This window comes from Rattus norvegicus, chromosome 14 (genome assembly GCF_036323735.1).
Source record: "Rattus norvegicus strain BN/NHsdMcwi chromosome 14, GRCr8, whole genome shotgun sequence".
In the NCBI taxonomy this organism is placed as follows: Eukaryota; Metazoa; Chordata; class Mammalia; order Rodentia; family Muridae; genus Rattus; species Rattus norvegicus.
In genome coordinates this window covers 948879-969038 of record NC_086032.1, presented here as the reverse complement: position 1 = coordinate 969038, position 20160 = coordinate 948879, and the positions used below count along the sequence as shown (strand labels likewise).

Sequence of the window (20160 nt, the reverse complement as noted above, 5' to 3'; positions counted from 1 at the left end):
TTCAACTGTCTCGAGCAGATGCTCGACAGATAGTTTTAGGATGTCAATAGTGTATCACTTTTCACCATCCCCCTAGTGTAGGGGTTAATCCTAGGGGCCTCCTACCCCTAAAGATTTGGCAAATGGATGTAACTCACATATCTGGATTTGGGACTCTAAAATACATTCATGTTTCTGTGGATACTTGTTCAGGTGTCATTCATGCTACCCCTATGAGTGGAGAAAAGGCACGCAATGTTATTGGACACTGTCTAGAAGCCTGGGCTGCTTGGGGAAAGCCTCAACACTTAAAAACTGATAATGGCCCAGCATACACCGCCCAATCTTTCAAATCCTTTTGTAAACAGATGGATGTGCAGTTGAGCCATGGCCTGCTTATAATCCCCAAGGTCAATTGATGAGCGAGCACATCGTACCTTGAAAGAATGCGTAATTAAACAAAAGGGGGAATAGGCCATGGCAGAACTCCCAAGGAACAGATATCCTTAGCCCTTTTTACTCTTAATTTTTTAATTTTGGATGAAGATGGCCTTTCTGCTGCTGACCGACATCAATGTTGGGCGGGCACGTTGAAAGGTTATGTGAAATGGAAAGATGTGATTACTGGCTTCTGGCATGGGCCAGATCCTGTGCTGGCATGGGCGAGAGGGTCTGTTTGTGTGTTTCCTCAGGACCGGCAAGATCCATTGTGGGTCCCTGAAAGATTGACCAGGAGGTTCAACAAGAATGAAGATCCTACTGTTGTTGACACTTTTCGGTGTGACCCAAGTGCTGGTCCAAACGGAGCCTGGGTGGGGGATACGATCAGTGCCTGAGACCCATGCCGATACGTCATGACCTTTAAGCCCACTCCTTTAATTTGTCTAAACAGTTGTTAAGTTATCTTTTGGGTAATTGGACTGGAGAATTCAATTTCTTAATGAATCAGCTACGTGTAGCCATCGTGACCGTGAACTCCACACGTGCGGATGCTGGACTGGCTACGGAATTGTCATCTTGGATTGCTGCTGCTATGAATCATCTGAGGGAGTGGGCAGGTATGGGAGCCCTAGCTGGACTCTTGATGCTGGTCTCCCTAGTGAGCCTGTGGTGTTTGTGCAGGATGAGGTTCATATAGAGGCGGCATGTGAACATGGTCATGCAGGCATTTGCAGTCATTGAGGCAGGAAAGTCCCCCCAGGCGTGGCTAACAGTCATGTAAGATATATAGCCACCCTTACTCTACTGGGCCCTGTTTCTCCTGGCATATTCCATCATCCCTGAGCATATTGAGTGACCCTACTCAGTGATGGGCAACTTCGCTTCTCACCCAAGACATGGAGCCTTAAGGACGACAACGTAATTGTACGACGGGTACACGAAGGGACAATCCTAAGACGGGGGCATCGTTGTGCTCAGTATATGCCAGTGTTGTCTGGGTGCCAATAAAACAAAAAGGGGGAACTGTAGGGAGCTTCGGAAACCATGGATGGCACCGGTTTCCACCTTCTGCTCCTTGAGAAAAACAAGTCCTTATTTGGCTGTTGCTGCTTGGCCTGGTCACTTCCGCATAGATATAACCTATCTGCTATTCCCACGTGGTTTGCTAGGATTGGCCATCGCTAGCTATTTAAGTGTGGCGCGGGAATTCCCCGGGGTCAGAAGATTGTATTAAGGTTCCTGAGTAAAACTGCTTGAAGAAGATCTTCGCTGGTCGTGTCTTCCTTGCTGGTCGAGGTTGGGCGTGACACTTTAGGAGTTATGGGGTTGTTTAAATGGTTTATCTGTTCCTGATTTAATTTCAGTACCTGGTGTTTGTCTAGGAAAATGTCCATTTCCTGCAGATTTTCAAGTTTTGTTGAATATAGGCTTTTGTCGTAGGGTCTGATGATTTTTTGAATTTCCTCTGATTCTGTAGTTATGTCTCCCTTTTCACTTCTGATTTTGTTAATTTGGACACACTCAATGTGTCCTCTCATTAGTCTGGCTAAGAGTTTATCTATCTTGTTGATTTTCTCAAAGAACAAACTTTTGATTCTGTTGATTCTTTCTATGGTCCTTTTTGTTTCTACTTAGTTGATTTCATCTCTGAGTTTGATTATTTCTTGCCTTCTACTCCTCCTGGGTGTATTTGCTTCTTTTTGTTCTTGAGCTTTTAGGTGTGCTGTCAAGCTGCTGACATATGCTCTCTCCTGTTTCTTTCTGCAGGCACTCAGATCTATGAGATTTCCTCTTAGCACAGCTTTCATTGTGTCCCATAAGTTTGAGTATGTTGCACCTTCATTTTCATTAAATTCTAAGAAGTCTTTAATTTCTTTCTTTATTTCTTCCTTGTCCAGGTTATCATTGAGTAGAGCATTGTTCAATTTCCATGTAAATGTTCTTCCCTTATTGTTGTTGAAGACCAGCTTTATCCCATGGTGGTCTGATAGGACACATGGGATCATTTCTATCATTCTGTATCTGTTGAGACCTGTTTTATGACCAATTATATGATCAATTTTGGAGAAAGCACCATGAGGTGGTGAGAATAAGGTATATCCTTTTGTTTTAGGATACAATGTTCTATAAATATCTGTTAAGTCCATTTGGTTCATGACTTCTCTTAGTCTGTCTTTGTCTCTGTTTAATTTCTGTTTCCATGATCTGCCCAGTGAGTGGGGTGCTAAAATCTCCTACTCCTATTGTGTGAGGACCAATCTGTGCTTCGATATTTAGGAAGGTTTCTTTTATGTTTGTAGATGTCCTGGTTGGAGTATAGATATTTAGGATTGAGAGTTTATGTTTGTGGATTTTTCCTTTGATGAATATGAAGTGCCTTTCTTATCTGTTTTGATGACTTTTAGTTGAAAATTGATTTTATTCAATATTAGAATGGCTACTCCAGCTACCTTCTTCAGACCCTTTTTTTGGAAATTTGTTTTCCAGCCTTTCTCTCTGAGGTAGTATCTGTCTTTCTCTCTGAGGTGTGTTTCTTGTAGGCAGCAGAATGCAGGGTAATCATTGCGTATCCAGTTTGATAATATATGTCTTTTTTATTGGAGAGTTGAGTCCATTGATGTTGTGAGATATTAAGGAATAGAGATTATTGCTTCCTTTTATATTCGTATTTGGATGTGAGATTATGTTTGTGTGCTTTTCTTCTCTTTGTTTTGTTGCAAAGACAATTAGTTTCTTACTTTTTCTAGGGTGTAGCTTTCCTCCTTATGTTGGGCTTTACCATTTATTATCCTTTGTAGGGCTGGATTTGTAGAAAGTTATTGTGTAAATTTGGTTTTGTCATGGAAATCTTGGTTTCTCCATCTATGTTAATTGAGAGTTTTCCTGGATACAGTATCCTGGACTGGCATTTGTGGTCTCCTAGGGTATGTATGACATCTGTCCAGGATCTTCTGGCTTTCATAGTCTCTTGAGAAGTCTGGTGTGATTCTGATAGGTCTGCCTTTATATGTTACTTGACCTTTTTCCACTACTGCTTTTAATATTCTTTCTTAGTTTTGTGTATTTTGTGTTTTGGCTATTATGTGACGGGAGGATTTTCTTTTCTGGTCCAATCAGTTTGGAGTTCTGTAAGCTTCTTATATGTTTATGAGCATCTCTTTCTTTAGGTTAGGGAAGTTTTCTTCTATGATTTTGTTGAAGATATTTACTGGTCCTTTGAGCTGGGAGTCTTTACTCTCTTCTATACCTATTATCCTTAGACATTATTTTATTGAGTCCTGGATTTCCTATATGTTTTGGATCAGTAGCTTAATCCGTTTTACATTATCTTTGACCATTGTGTCGATGATTTCTATGACGTCTTCTGCTCCTGAGATTCTCTCTTCTATCTATTGTATTCTGTTGGTGATGATTGTATCTACCACTCCTTGTCACTTCTTTTGGTTTTCTATATCCAGGGTTGTCTCCCTTTCTGCTTTCTTTATTGCTTCTATTTCCATTTTTAATTCATTCACCTGTTTGTTTGTATTTTCCTGAAATTCTTTCAGGGATTTTTGTGATTTTTCTCTTTAGACTTCTTCTTATTTATTTATGTTTTCCTGTGTTTCTCTAAGGGAGTTCTTTATGTCTTTCTTAAAGTCCTCCATCATCATGATCAAATGTGATTTTAAATCTGGATCTTGCTTTTCTGGTGTGTTTGGACATTCAGCGTTTCCTTTGGTGGGAGAATTGGGCTCCGATGTTTCCATGTAGTCTTGGTTTCTGTTGCTTGTGTTCCTGTGCTTGCCTCTCACCATCAGTTTGTCTCTGGTGTTACCTTGTTCTGCTATTTCTGACAGTGTCTAGACCGTCCCATAGGCCTGTGTGTCAGGAGTGCTGTTGACCTGTTTTCCTGTTTTCTTTCAGCCAATTATGGGCACAGAGTGTTCTGCTTTCGGGTGTGTAGTCTTTCCTGTCTACTGGTCTTGAGCTGTTCCTGTGGGCCTGTGTCCTGAGTCCACCAGGCAGGTAGCTTGGGGTAGAAAAGTTGGTCTTATCTGTTGTCCTGTGGCTGAAGTAGCTCCTGGTGGACTGCTTTTGTGCTCTTTGTGAGGGCAGCAACCAGGAGGGCTTGTGCCGCCATTTTCCAGGGACCCTGGGCACCGGGGTCCCAGATGGCATTAGGTGTTTTCCTCTGGAGCCAGAAATGTGGGCAGAGTGTAGTCTCTTCTTGCTTCCCAGGCATGTTCGCCCCTCTGAAGTTTTCGCTCTCCCTCCCACGGGATTTGGGTGCAGGGAGCTTTTGATCGGGTCCCTTCAGATCTGGGCAGTGTCTGGACTGCATGGGACCTCATGCTTGAGTCTAATCTATGTCTTTTTATGGGGAGTTGAGTCCATTGATGTTGAGAGATATTAAGGAATAGTGATAGTTGCTTCCTTTTATATTCGTATTTGCATGTGAGATTATGTTTGTGTGCTTTTCTTCTCTTTGTTTTGTTGCAAAGACGATTATTTTCTTACTTTTTCTAGGGTGTAGCTTTCCTCCTTATGTTGGGTTTACCATTTATTATCCTTTGTAAGGCTGGATTTGTAGAAAGATATTGTGTAAATTTGGTTTTGTCATGGAAATCTTGGTTTCTCCATCTATGTTAATTGAGAGTTTTGCTGGATACAGTAACTTGGGCTAGCATTTGTTTTCTCTTAGTGTCTGTATGACATCTGTCCAGGATCTTCTGGCTTTCATAGTCTCTTGAGAAGTCTGGTGTGATTCTGATAGGTCTGCCTTTATGTATTACTTGACCTTTTTCCACTACTGCTTTTAATATTCTTTCTTAGTTTTGTGTATTTTGTGTTTTGGCTATTATGTGACGGGATGATTTTCTTTTCTGGTCCAATCAGTTTGGAGTTCTGTAAGCTTCTTATGTTTATGAGCATCTCTTTCTTTAGGTTAGGTAAGTTTTCTTCTATGATTTTGTTGAAGATATTTACTGGTCCTTTGAGCTGGGAGTCTTTACTCTCTTCTATACCTTTTATCCTTAGACATTATTTCATTGAGTCCTGGATTTCCTATATGTTTTGGATCAGTAGCTTAATCCATTTTACATTATCTTTGACCATTATGTCGATGATTTCTATGGAATCTTCTGCTTCTGAGATTCTCTCTTCTATCTCTACTATTCTGTTGGTGATGATTGTATCTACTGCTCCTTGTCTCTTCCTTTGGTTTTCTATATCCAGAGTTGTTTCCCTTTGTGCTTTCTTTATTGCTTCTATTTCCATTTTTAATTCATTCACCTGTTTGTTTGTATTTTCCTGAAATTCTTTCAGGGATTTTTGTGATTCCTCTCTGTAGGCTTCTACTTGTTTATTTATGTTTTCCTGTATTTCTCCAAGGGAGTTCTTTATGTCTTCCTTAAAGTCTTCCATCATCATGATCAAATGTGATTTTAAATCTAGATCTTCCTTTTCTGGTGTGTTTGGACATTCAGTGTTTCCTTTGGTGGGAGAATTGGGCTCCGATGTTTCCATGTAGTCTTGGTTTCTGTTGTTTGTGTTTCTGTGCTTGCCTCTCGCCATCAGGTAGTCTCTGGTGTTACCTTGTTCTGCTATTTCTGACAGTGTCTAGACCGTCCTATAGGCCTGTGTGTCAGGAGTGCTGTAGAACTGATTCCTGTTTACTTTCAGCCAGTTATGGGAACAGAGTGTTCTTCTTTCAGGTGTGTAGTGTTTCCTGTGTACTGGTCTTCAGCACTTCCTGTGGCGTCTGTCCTGAGTCCAGGAGACAGGTTGCTTGGAGCAGAAAAATTGGTCGTATCTGTGGTTCCGTGGTTGAAATTTCTCTTGGTGGGCTTCTTTTTAGTTCTCTGTGAGGGCAGCAAACAGGAGGGCCTGTGCTGACTCTCCTGGGGCCCCCGTGCACTGGGGTCCTAGCTTGTTTTAGGTGTTTTCCTCTGGACTCAGAAATGTGGGCAGAGTGTAGTCTCTTCTGGCTTCCCAGGCGTGTCTGCCCCTCTGAAATTTTAGCTCTCCCTCCCACAGGATTTGGGTGCAGGGAGCTGTTGATCGGGTCCCTTCAGGTTCAAGCAGGGTCTGGACCGAAGGGGACCTGCCGCTTGAGTCATTTTTGTGGTTTCTTATGTACACTGTCATAGCATCTTCTATTAGTGATACTTTGGCTTCCTCTTTTCTTGTTTGTATTCCCTTGATCTCCTTTATTCATTGTATGTTCTGACCAGAACTTCAAATATACTGAATAAATAAGAGGAGGGTTGTCAATCTTGTCTTCTTTCTGATTTCAGTGAAATTGCTTTAGTTTTCTCTCCATTTGCATGCTCATGTCTACTTACTTTCCTGCTATTTTTATTACCTTAAAATTACTTTTATATTTTACAGTCCTGTCAATCCCCCTACTCCCAGTTCACCATCCAACAGTTTCTCATCCCATTCTTCGTCTTCAAGAGAAATTTCTTCCCCTACCAGGCCAACCCACTCCCTGGGTCCTCAAGTCTCTTGAAGTTTAGGCTCAAATTTTCTCACTGAAGCCAGACCAGACAGTCTTCTGCTATTATATGTTCAAAGCCACAGACCAGTTCTTATATGCTGCTTGGTTGGTGGTTCAATCTTAGAGATCTCAGGGGTCCAGGTTATTTGAGACTGCTGGTTTTCCTATTGGGTAGCCCTCCTCTCTTTACTTTTAAATTGTAGGTATGAGAACAGTCTCATTTCTTTCTTTTTAAAAAATTTTTTATTAGATATATCTTTTCACTTACATTTCAAACGTTATTCCCCTTCCCAGGTTCCTGTTCATAAACCCCCATTCCCTCTCCTCCCCATCTCCCATAAAGGTATTCCCCCTATCCATACCCCTTATTGCCCCCCCTCATATTCCCCTCCACTTGGGGTCCAACCTTGGCAAGACCAAAGTGTTATTTCAATTTTCTTTTATCTGTTTATGCATGCTTTGTGACTTAGTTTATGGCCAGTTTAGGAGAAGGGACCATGGGTTACTGAGAGGTGTCTATATTCTTTTGTATTTTTATTATATAGATGTCTGTTAGGTACATTTGGTTCATAATGTCTGTTAGTTTCATTATTACTGTTTAGTTTATATCAAGATGACCAGCCAATTTGGGAGAGTTGAGTGTTTAGGTCTACCACTATATATGTGTATGGTTCAGTGTGCTATTTAAGCTTTAGAAATGTTTCTTTTACAAATATGGGTGCTCTTTTGTTTGGGCTATAGATGTTTAGAATTGAGATATCATCTTGGTAGATTTTTCATTTAAGGAGTATGAAGTGTCCTTCCTTCCCTGTGGGCTCGATTAATTTTGGTTGGAAGTCTCTTGTATTAGGTATTAGAATGACTACTTCAGCTTGTTTCTTGGGTTTGTGTGCTTGGAAAACTTTTCTTCAGCCTTTTACACTGAAAAAATGCTTATTTTTAGTTTTCAGGTTTGTTTCTTGTATGCATCAGAATGATGTATTTTGTGATCAGATATTGCTATTTCCTGTTATTTTGATTTTGTTGTTATTGTTGTGTTGATGATGATTGTGATGGTGTGTGTGTGTGTGTGTGTGTGTGTGCTTTTTATTGCTAATTTAGACTTACTTACTTTCTGTCTTTTTGTGGGATGTATTTACTCTTCTTAGGTTGGAGATTTCTTCTAGTTATTTCTGTAGAGCTGTGTTAGTGGAACGATGTTGTTTGAATTTGGATGTGTCTTGAAGTATCTTGTTTTCTCTTTGTATGGTGCAAAAAATCGACCATTTTTTGTTTGTAGTAGTCTAGGTTGGCACCTGTGTTTTTTTAGGTTGCAAGACACCTGACCAGGCTCTTTTAGGTTTTAGAGTATGTGTTAAGAAATTAGGTATAATTCTGATACATCTGTCTATCAGAACTATCAAGGTTGTATCTTACATCACCTTTCCCCCTTGCTGCTCTTAATATCATTTCTTCGTTCTACAGATTTAGCATTTTTATTATTATATGCCCTGAAGATGTTCTCTGGTCAAATCTAATTGTTGTTCTACAGCTTCTTTCATTTTTATAGGCATCTTTTTCTTTAGGTTAGGAGTATTTTCTATGATTTGATTGAGAATATTATCTGAGCCTTGGAACTATGACTCTTCCCTGTCTTATATTTATGTTATTCTTGGGTTAGGTCTTTTCATGGTATCTCAGAATTCATGTATTGTTTGTGTCAGGAATTTTTTTTGATTTACCATTTTCCTTAACCAATAAATCAATTTCTTCTATTGTATCTTGTACGCCTAAGATTCTCTATTCCATCTACCATATTCTATTTTCTGATGTTTGCTTCTGTTGTTCCTTTTCTATTACTTAGGCTTTCAATCTAAAGGATTTCCACTTTCAAGCCTTGAATAGTTTTATTGACTTCCTTCACCTGTCTAATTGTATATTTTCTCTATGTCTTTAAGTAATTTATTTGTTTCCTCTTTAATGACCACTATGTATTTGGTTGTATTTTCCTATATTTTAATAGATTTTTTAATTTCCTATTTAAAGACCTCTATCATCTTTACAAGACTAGATATAATTTAGTTGTGTGTGTGTGTGTGTGTGTGTGTGTGTGTGTGTGTGTGTGTGTGAGAGAGAGAGAGAGAGAGAGAGAGAGAGAGAGGGAGGGAGAGAGAGAACTCACACATGCTCAACTACTGACTCAATGTTGCATGTGTTGCCCTTCTCTATATTAGACAATGGAAGACATAAAGTCCATGATTCAACTCAAAGTCTGAATAATGTAGGACATTTATGACTTTCTGAACTCTTGTCTTACTATGGAAGTTCTGATGAAATCCATTGTTTTCATACATATAGACACATGATCTGGTATGAGCTGCCTAAGAAAAGATTGTCCCTGGGAATAAAAATTTCATATACATTATCATTCTATGGATATGAATGAAATCATGGCACCTGAGAATGGAGAAAATGATCTTCATAACATGTTTTCAGAAATGTATTAATGAAAAGTTTTCAGACCTCAGATGTAGAGCTTGAGGCCAGAATTTTTCCAATGTATCCAGGGAGCATGGCAAAGGGAACTGTTGAATATAACTAAGTGGATTTCCAGACAGCAATAGCATTAAAACAGACACAGAGATTTGTGTGTGTGATGTTTGTCTACATAAGAATCGGATTTCACACCTGTTCCATCCAATATCCTAGCAGACATGAAGAAGCTGTGTGCTTTCACTATTGCCTTTTTGATCCTGAAATTTTCTCTAATCTTGTTCCGTTTGACAGAACCCAGTTGCTTTTGGAGGATAAAGAATAGTGAAGAGACTGATGGAGATTTGCGAAGTGACTGTGGTTTTGTCCTTTTGGCATTTGAGGAACCTATTGAAGAAAATTATTATAATGAACTTATTAATTTTAGGTAAGTCATTAACTTCATTTCCTGATTCAATGCCATGAATTAAAAATATGTAGCTGTGTACACAAATGGTGGGGTTCTCTCCTGATCTTTCCCCTGTACCTTTAGGAACCACTGAAAATTAATTACCATGTCAACCACTATTTTAATACTTTCAATCGTGTGACTGTTTAGTTTGGCTTTATAGCATTGGGCTCCAGTTCAGAAAGCTGGACAATGAGTGAGACTGGATTCTACCTGTTGCCTTTTCATGGATTTCATATGTTGAAAGGTGTGTCTTCTTCTTCCTTGAATTCACAATCCTCATCTTTGACAAGCAGTCAGTATGAAGAGACTATATCACTGCGTATCTTCAGTTGTTGCCAACTATTCCTGTATAAGCATGCATTTAAAGAACTTCATAAAAATGTTATCTAATTTTGTCTGTAACAGTTGGGCATACATTCATACATTGAAATATGTGTGTATGTGTGTGTGTGTATGTATATATGTATGTATGTATGAATGTGTCTACCGTACATGATTACGTGTATAATAATACATATATATTTATGAATATACTTACATTTTGCTTTTAAAATGGTCTTTAAATGAGCCTTTCCTGCCATTCTGAAGTTGACACTGAATGTGGATAATGTGTACCAGGTTTTATTTTATGGTATCAGAATAATCTTTTGGTCTAATTATACAAATGCCCAGTCACGGCTTAGGCTTATTATTGGTATTAGATAAGTGGTCAATATTTCTATTAATTACTGAATAAATGTAACAGCAAAAATCCAGGAGAGTAAATATACTTCATGTGGATAATTGACTGTTCTCAATATATCTTCAGAATGAGATGCTATCATTGGTGACTGTAGATCTTGAGGGAATGAGTTCTGAAATCACTCAGCTTTTAGCTAGTCAGTGTGCTTGAGACTTCTTTCTTTCATGCACGGATATTTCCTGTACTTTTCTGTCCTGACTTTCACCCCATCTCCTATTCAATTTCATGTCTTTGAGATTTAAAGAATATGTTTTCCAATTGTTAGCCATAGTACACTGAACACTTTGATAGTGATGGTTGCTTCACATTATTATTCTTCTGTGTTAGGTCAGTAGGAATTTCATTTCTGATGTGACCTGTATCATCCCACACGTCATTGGAAAAATAGTGGAAATTCTCACTAGTCACACTTTTATAAACCATAATAAGGTTTAAAATTACAACTGAATGACCAGTGTCAACACAGTTTTCAGGTTTAGAAAGAAAAACTTAACTCCAAACTCTTAATTAAAAAGTGCATATTTCAACAGAAGAGCATGTTTGGTGTTTTTATTCCTAATGAGAGGTAATTGCAAATAGTAACAGATAAACTGCCAACTGTGCTTGGGCAGATGAACATATTTCATATGGAAAAATGATCTCTATGCTCAGAAATAACTTACAGGATATCAAAGAATTAGAAAGACTGGGTTGTTAAGCTCAATCCAATATGTTTTATTTCTATTTTTACAAAATTGACATAGTAAAAAACACTAAAAGATAACATTAAATTGATGTGCAAGAGAGCCTAAAAGATAATATTCTGGTTATGTGGTATATTGTATCATTTCATGTATTTGAAATGAATGAATACATTTAAATGAAATATATCTTAAAATAGGTTTTCTGTTTGATAAATATTAGCAGTTGAGAATATTAATAGCATGTTTTAAAACATCATGGAAATATTATTGATAATTTTTCTCACTGGGCATGAAATTACCATTTTCCTAATGGTTAACGTCAAAGAGTTTTTTCTATTTTGAAATGTATAAAATATTCTTACTGATAAAATAAATTATCTCATAGAAACCCTGATAATCTTTTTAAGTAAACTAATTGTTAGATAATATACAAAGCTAAATAATACATTTTGAATACTCTTACTCTTTGTCAAGTGGTATCACATAAGGGATTTTTAATATTTTCATAATGATTAATTTTTTAATATTTTATGCTCTTTTACTATGCCTACTTACCAACAAATACGTTGTATGTTTTGGAACAATGTAGTACTCCACATTAGATATAGGTCCTCAATTTTTAATATTATTAAATATATGTTAATGATATTTTTATGGTATGAAAGTATATGAATATAAAAGTTGAACAAAATTTTTTGATTCATCATTTGATTTTCAAAATACTAAATATTATTAAATATTTGATGTATAAAATACATTTAAATAATAAAAATTGAAGGAGAATGTGTTATTTCATATATGGTTCAAGCCATGCTTTTGATTTAAATATATCTGTGGAATGACAACTCCACGATTATTTTATAGCACTGTTATTCAATAGGAGTGTAATCTAGTTCAAGGATGGCATTCCAAGATAAAACAAGCTCATTATTGATTTTAATAAATACAAAATTTGTCATATCAGAGTGCCCTACGTTTGTGAATTCTTACATTGTATTCAGCTCTAATGATCTCCAAATTATAAGGCTTATTTCAAGACATTTAAAAAAATTTAGCATGTCTCAAAGTACAAATTTTACTGCAATTGAAGTTTTATGTTTCAATCATCTACCCTAATCATCACTATGTTTGGTTTTAGAATACCAGCAACAAAATATGAGTTTTTTCTGGTAATGTTTCTTGCTACTGATGAGATCAACAAGAATCCTGATCTTTTACCCAACATGTCTTTGATATTCAACCTTCTTGGTAGCATGTGTGAAGATACATTGGGACTTCTGGATAGAATATATTCACAAGAAAACAATACTTGGTATTTTACTAATTATATCTGTGGACTAGAACAACATTGTGACATAGATCTTATAGGGCCATCATGGACAACATCCTTAAAGCTGGCAATTCATTCCATGATGCCAAAGGTAAAAATGTGTGACACTGGATGAATTTACAACTTTTACCTTCCATTTACATGTGCCTACAAGAAAACTTGAGAGCATACATTTATGAGTGCTCTAGCACACACACACACACACACAATTATATATATATATATATACATATATATATAGTATATAATTAAATAACCAGATCATCTATGTAATGGGCACACAGACAAAACTGTTTTCTAGAATATTCAGACTTGTCAGGAATTTTCTAGACTTTAATAGGAATAATACATGATCTTTCTAGCTTACTATTCTTTTTTTTTTATTAACTTGAGTATTTCTTATTTACATTTCGAGTGTTATTAACTTTCCCGGTTTCCGGGCAAACATCCCCCTAATCCCTCCCCCTCCCCTTCTATATGGCTGTTCCCCTCCCCATCCTCCCCCCATTGCCGCTCTTCCCCCAACAATCTAGTTCACTGGGGGTTCAGTCTTAGCAGGACCCAGGGCTTCCCCTAACACTGGTGCTCTTACTAGGATATTAATTGCTTCCTATGAGGTCAGAGTCCAGGGTCAGTCCATGTATAGTCTTTAGGTAGTGGATTAGTCCCTGGAAGCTCTGGTTGCTTGTCATTGTCATTCATAAGGGGTCTTGAGCCCCTTTGAGCTCTTCCAGTTCTTTTGCTGATTCCTTCAATGGGGTCCTATTCTCAGTTCAGTGATTTGCTGCTGGCATTCACCTCTGTATTTGCTGTATTCTGGCTGTGTCTCTCAGGAGAGATCTACATCCGGTTCCTGTCAGCCTGCCCTTCTTTGCTTCATCCATCTTGTCTAATTGGATGGCTGTATATGTATGGGCCACATGTGGGGCAGGCTCTGAATGTGTTTTCCTTCTGTGTCTGTTTTAATCTTTGCCTCTCTATTCCCTGCCAAGGGTATTCTTGTTCCCCTTTTAAAGAAGGAGTGAAGCATTCACATTTTGATTATCTGTCTTTAGTTTCATTTTTTCTAGGCATCTAGGGTAATTCAAGCATTTGGCCTAATAGCCACTTTTTCTGTGATTGGGTTACCTCACTCAGGATGATATTTTCCAGTTCCAACAATTTGCCTACGAATTTCATAAAGTCATTATTTTTGATAGATGAGTAATATTCCATTGTGTAGATGTACCACATTTTCTGTATCCATTCCTCTGTTGAAGGGCATCTGGGTTCTTTCCAACTTCTGGCTATTATAAATAAGGCTGCTATGAATATAGTGGAGCACGTGTCTTTTTTATGTGTTGGGGCATCTTTTGGGTATATGCCCAAGAGAGGTATAGCTGGATCTTCAGGCAGTTCAATGTTCAATTTTCTGAAGAACCTCCAGACTGATTTCCAGAATGGTTGTACCAGTCTGCAATCCCACCAACAATGGAGGAGTGTTCCTCTTTCTCTGCATCCTCGCCAGCATTTGCTGTCACCTGAGATTTTGATCTTAGCCATTCTCACTGGTGTGAGGTGAAATATCAGGGTTGTTTTGATTTGCATTTCCCTTATGACTAAAGATGTTGAACATTTCTTTAGGTGTTTCTCAGCTATTCGGCATTCCTCAGCTGTGAATTCTTTGTTTAGCTCTGAACCCCATTTTGTAATAGGGTTATTTGTCTCCCTGCAGTCTAACTTCTTGAGTTCTTTGTATATTTTAGATATAAGGCCTCTATCTGTTGTAGGATTGGTAAAGATCTTTTCCCAATCTGTTGGTTGCCATTTTGTCCTAACCACAGTGTCCTTTGTCTTACAGAAGCTTTGCAGTTTTATGAGATCCCATTTGTCGATTCTTGATCTTAGATCGTAAGCCATTGGTATTTTGTTTAGGAAATTTTTTCCAGAGCCCATGTGTTCCAGATGCTTCCCTAGTTTTTCTTCTATTAGTTTGAGTGTGTCTGGTTTGATGTGGAGGTCCTTGATCCACTTGGACTTAAGCTTTGTACAGGGTGATAAGCATGGATAGATCTGCATTCTTCTACATGTTGACCTCCAGTTGACCCAGCACCATTTGCTGAAAATGGTATCTCTTTTCCATTTGAAGGTTTTGGATCCTTTTTCAAAATCAAGTGACCATTAGTGTGTGGGTTCATTTTTGGGTCTTCAATTCTATTCCACTGGTCTATCTGTCTGTCTCTGTACCAATACCATGCAGTTTTTATCACTATTGCTCTGTAATACTGCTTAAGTTCAAGGATAGTGATTCCCCCTGAAGTCCTTTTTATTGTTGAGGATAGTTTTTCTAGCTTACTACTCTTATGGTGAATAATATTATTTATATATAAGTTTGAACATTGTAATAATTATATTTCTCATGTGGATATTTCACCCTCTTCTACATCTTTTAGGTTTTCTTTGGACCATTTAACTCTAACCTAAGAGACCATGACCAGTTTCAGTATATCCATCAGATAGCAACCAAAGATACATTTTTGCCCCATGGCATGGTATCCTTGATGCTTCAATTTGGATGGACTTGGGTAGGACTGATCATCTCAGATAATGACCAGGGTATTCAGTTTTTCTCAGACTTGAGAGAAGAAATGCAACGGCATGGAATCTGTTTGGCTTTTGTGAATGTGATCCCAGAAACCATGCAGATATACATGACAAGGGCTAAGATATATGATAAACAACTTATGACATCATCAGCAAAGGTTGTTATCATTTATGGTGAAATGAACTCTACTCTAGAAGTCAGCTTTAGAAGATGGGCATATTTAGGTGCACGAAGAATCTGGGTCACGAACTCACAATGGGATGTTATCATAAATAAAAGAGATTTCAGCCTTGATTTCTTCCACGGGACTGTCACTTTTGCACACCACCACAGTGGGATGACTATATTTATGAATGTTACACAAACAATGAGCACTTCCAAGTACCCAATAGACATTTCTCAATCTATGCTAGGGTGGAATTATTTTAATTGTTCAATCTCTGAGAATAGACATAGCAAAATGGATCATTTTACATTCAACAATACATTAGAATGGTTAGCACTGCACAAATTTGACATGGTCCTGAGTGAGGAAGGTTACAATTTGTATAATGCTGTGTATGCTGTGGCCCACACGTACCATGAACTCATTTCTCAAAAAGTAGAGTCTCAGAGAATGGCAGAATCCAAAGTATTAATCACTGACTGTCAGCAGGTAAATTTTCTTATGCTTAGATATATCAATGTCATCTTTTAATTGTCCCTGAATAACTCATGTATATTCGTTAGAGATATTTCTCTCATTGGAAAGGTTTCTACATTACAAAACCCCCCAATGACTCTTTTACACGGATCTATATCTATATCTATATATATCTATCTTTCTCATTAGGACTACATAGAAGACAATATATTTTTATGAATATTAGTGAGTTTTGTGGAAATGTGTCTCAACATTTTAAGAAGTGAGTTCAACTTGGAGCCAAGAGTTTTATCATAGAGCCCTTAAGTGATTACTAGACTAGAATATTTTTCTTAAGAATAATTTCTCAAGTGTTGGTACCTGTGATGTGATTAATTGTTATTAATTTAAATTAACAATTATACATAAAAACCTAAATGATTAAGACTGTATGTTGTATTGTTATTTCATATATGTATATTGTGTGTACATGAAAGATCACCTATCATTCTTTATTTCCACAACTTCCAGATACTCAGACTTCCCCTTCATTCTCACAACATGGCTTTGTCTTCAATATTTTTGACAAACATGTACATGTATGCAAGAACTCATATATATACACAAACACACACATCCATGCACATACACACTCATTCACATACATACCATGTTATTTGTTCTCTGGTAATCATTTTTTAGCATATTTTAACATTGAAAAATGTCAATTTTTACAAATCAATGAGGTATACTCTATTTTGCTACATAGGATCATTTTTAAAAGTTGTCTTTTCTGAAAGTCATTAAATTTTAGAAGACACCCTCAATTTGGCATTCCCTATATTGATATGTGTATGTAATCATCTAATGTTGCATCTCATTTAGGTTTCTTCCTTGCTGAAAACCAGGATATTTACTAACCCTGTTGGAGAACTGGTGAACATGAACCATAGGGAAAATCAGTGTGCAGAGTATGACATTTTCATCATTTGGAATTTTCCTCAGGGCCTTGGATTAAAAGTGAAAATAGCAAGCTATTTTCCTTGTTTCCCACATAATCAACAACTTCATACATCTGAAGACTTGGAATGGGCCACAGAAGGAACATTGGTGAGTAAACCACAATTTTTATTATTTTCAGGATATCAAAAATTCAAAACATGAGGCACTGAAGTAACAGCTCTGTGGTTAAGACCATCTGATACTCCTACAAAAGACTGTCCTAAGTTACAAGCATCAAAATTTGATAACTCTCAACTTCATGTCAATTTGGACATAGGGATCAAAGACCTTTGGATGCCATGTTTGACTGCATTCAAGTGCTTGTTCACCCAAGATTACAATTCTAAATTTAATAATAATAAAGTTAAATTTATGAAATTTATAGAAATATATATGTTAAAATCTTGTGACTACATATAAACAATGGAATTTTCTGATTCTGTGTGAACAGATTTATAGCCTAATTAATACAGATGTATTCATTAAGAGAAATACTTCTGCAAATTTAGGGTTTTCTTTAAAACTTAGAAAAACTTCATTAATTTTATGGGGGTCTTATATAACATGCTTTATTCATATTCATCAAACAACTCTTCCTTGATTTGCCCTATGTTCTCTCTCCATACAATTCAGTATTCTTTTATTATTGTTTATATTTGTTGCAAGAGAAAGTGATGCCAAATGAATATTTCTTATGGATTAATCAGTTTAGGAAGGAAATTTAAAAGGCTACAACCCAAAATGTCACGTAAATAATATTACATGATATAGTAAATATTGTTTGACATTCAATGCATTGCAGGACAATGCAAAATAGTAATGAGCATGAAATTGTTAAGTGATGTTGGTTACTAGTTCAATATGTTTAGCCATATGTGTTAATATCCTATATGTATATGTATAACCATATCTGTTAATGATACACATATATGTATACATTTTATGTACAATTACATAAATATATTCACTCAGGTTCCATCCTCCATGTGTAGTGCAACATGTACTCCTGGATTCAGGAAAATTCATCAGAAACAAACAGCAGACTGCTGCTTTGATTGTGTTCAGTGCCCAGAAAATGAGGTTTCCAATGAGACAGGTATGTGCTTGCATATAGAAGAAAAATTGCTGAATTAGAATACCTTCCCTGTAAGAACTAGAAATGTGTATGGCCTAAATGGAAACTGAAGACCTAATATCTGTGTGTTTCAGAACTTAATCAGTTAAATAATATCAGCTTCTTTTTGACCCAGCAAATAACCTTCAGTGTCTTCTACAAACTACTCATTTCTCTCATAATACAATGGATACTGATTTTATATTATGCAGAAAACACTTAGGGGACATACAAGTGTAACAATTTTTATAGAAAAGTTTTAGGCACAATCTATGCACAAAGAATCTTGACTACATGATCAGTCCACAATCTTTCCCTCTATCACTCAGCTTAGTACCTGACAAAGACCAGATGGTGAGGGTAACTGTGGTTCTTTAATGAAATATATTTTAGTAGCTTACCTGGCTTAAAGGATTAAACATTTCTTGTCAAAGAATTAGGATAAGTGCCAAGATTTCAAGAATGACAAAGGAATGAGATAGTGCTTATCATTAATCACAGTCCAAGGAAAGAAGAATGAATGTCGATATCCATAACCTTCATGTTATAATCTTCAATATGCATAACCTTGGAATGTGTAGTTGGGAAAAAAGAGATTGTACAACAGGAGGTGCCTGCATAGGTCTATGAGACATACAGCTTCAAGAAGGACAATATTTCTTTACAAAAACAGTATTTTCATGAGGAATTGTATGTTCTGGTGCCTAGGTGTAGATACAGACAAAGGGCAGATCTTTCAAAGCAAACAAATACATAATGCATTTCATCATCTGACATTGATAACAATGTCTGCACACTGCCCACGTCTGTGAATAGTGAATTTATTTTTTGAGAAATTAGATAATCTGAGATTATGCATTTTATTATTCATCACATTTTTAAAATTTTTGTTCCATAATTTTTCTTCTGTTCAACACCTTAGGATGATGTTTTGTTGTTCCATCAGAAAGCATAGGTTAATTAAGGGCAACCTTAAATCAGTGTTCCATACAGAAATAAGGAGTAGAATGGATTTTGAACACCAAAATATTTATTGATTTATCCTCTGAATAATACAAATACATAATTATTAACTACATGATTATGGTATCTTATGAGGCTTTATTGTTGTTTGGCAGCAGATATGGAACAGTGTGCGAGATGTCCAGATGATAAATATGCCAACTCAGAGCAGACCTACTGCCTCCAAAGAACTGTGTCATTTCTGGCTTATGAAGATCCACTGGGGATGGCTCTAGGCTGCATGGCCTTGTTCTTCTCAGCCATCACAATTCTAGTACTAGTCACTTTTGTGAAGTACAAGGATACTCCCATTGTGAAAGCCAATAACTGTATTCTCAGCTACATCCTGCTCATCTCTCTCATCTTGTGTTTTCTCTGTTCATTGCTCTTCATTGGACACCCCAACAAGGCCACCTGCATCCTGCAGCAGACCACATTTGGAGTGTTTTTCACTGTGGCTGTTTCTGCAGTGTTGACCAAAACAGTAACTGTGGTCATGGCTTTCAAGCTCACTACTCCAGGGAGAAGGATGAGAGGGATGCTGGCCTCAGGGACACCTAACTTGGTCATTCCCATTTGTACCCTAATCCAACTTGTTCTGTGTGGGATCTGGTTGGTAATATCTCCTCCCTTTATTGACAGAGATATACAATCTGAACATGGGAAGACCATCATTATTTGCAACAAAGGCTCAGTCATTGCATTCCACTTTGTCCTGGGATATTTGGGCTCCTTGGCTCTGGGGAGCATCACTGTGGCTTTCTTGGCTAGGAACCTTCCTGACAGATTTAATGAAGCCAAGTTCCTAACATTCAGCATGTTGGTGTTCTACAGTGTATGGATCACCTTCCTCCCTGTCTACCACAGCACCAGAGGGAAGGTTATGGTAGTTGTGGAGGTCTTTTCCATTTTGGCTTCTAGTGCAGGGTTGCTCGGGTGTATCTTTGTCCCAAAGTGTTATGTTATTTTAGTTAGACCAGATTTAAATTTTCTTCAGAAGTAAAAAGTTTCCTACTTTTAAAATATTAGATAATATTCAAAATATCTGTTTTGCTTTGTCTTAACAAAAGTACTCTCAGTCATGGAAAATTTTAAGTAATATATAAAGATAGTACGTATATCACAAGGTAGAAGTCCCTAAAGTAACACCAGTTAATAGGTTTTGGTGGAAAAAAATTTCATTCATGAGCTCACAAACCTATTTAGATACGACATACAATTGAGGAATGGTTTCCATCAATTTGGCTTGTATGAATA

The 20160-nt window shown here is 37.1% G+C and overlaps 1 protein-coding gene across 5 annotated transcripts; it reads left to right on the top strand.

Moving 5' to 3' along the window:
- Positions 1-9127: 9127 nt before the first annotated feature.
- Positions 9128-19906, top strand: Vom2r73 (vomeronasal 2 receptor, 73). 5 transcript variants are annotated; one of them, XM_063273640.1, is made up of 6 exons: positions 9128-9799; positions 12378-12670; positions 15012-15818; positions 16671-16895; positions 17760-17883; positions 19020-19906. In XM_063273640.1, the coding sequence occupies exons 1-6, from the start codon at positions 9595-9597 to the stop codon at positions 19904-19906; spliced, it is 2541 nt and encodes an 846-aa protein (XP_063129710.1). In that variant the 5' UTR covers positions 9128-9594. The 5 variants fall into 5 exon arrangements, with proteins under 5 accessions (XP_063129710.1, XP_063129711.1, XP_063129713.1 ...); XM_063273641.1 differs by having other exon boundaries at positions 9128-9800; positions 12388-12670; positions 19023-19906; NM_001099486.1 differs by having other exon boundaries at positions 9595-9800; positions 12388-12670.
- Positions 19907-20160: the final 254 nt, after the last annotated feature.

Bases quoted from the DNA above. Each gene is read 5' to 3' on its own strand.
- Vom2r73 (XM_063273640.1), top strand. From the start codon at position 9,595: ATGAAGAAGCTGTGTGCTTTCACTATTGCCTTTTTGATCCTGAAATTT. The intron at 9,800-12,377 runs GGTAAGTCATTA...TCATCACTATGT, and splicing joins TAATGAACTTATTAATTTTA to TTGGTTTTAGAATACCAGCA. The intron at 17,884-19,019 runs GTATGTGCTTGC...GTTGTTTGGCAG, and splicing joins TGAGGTTTCCAATGAGACAG to CAGATATGGAACAGTGTGCG.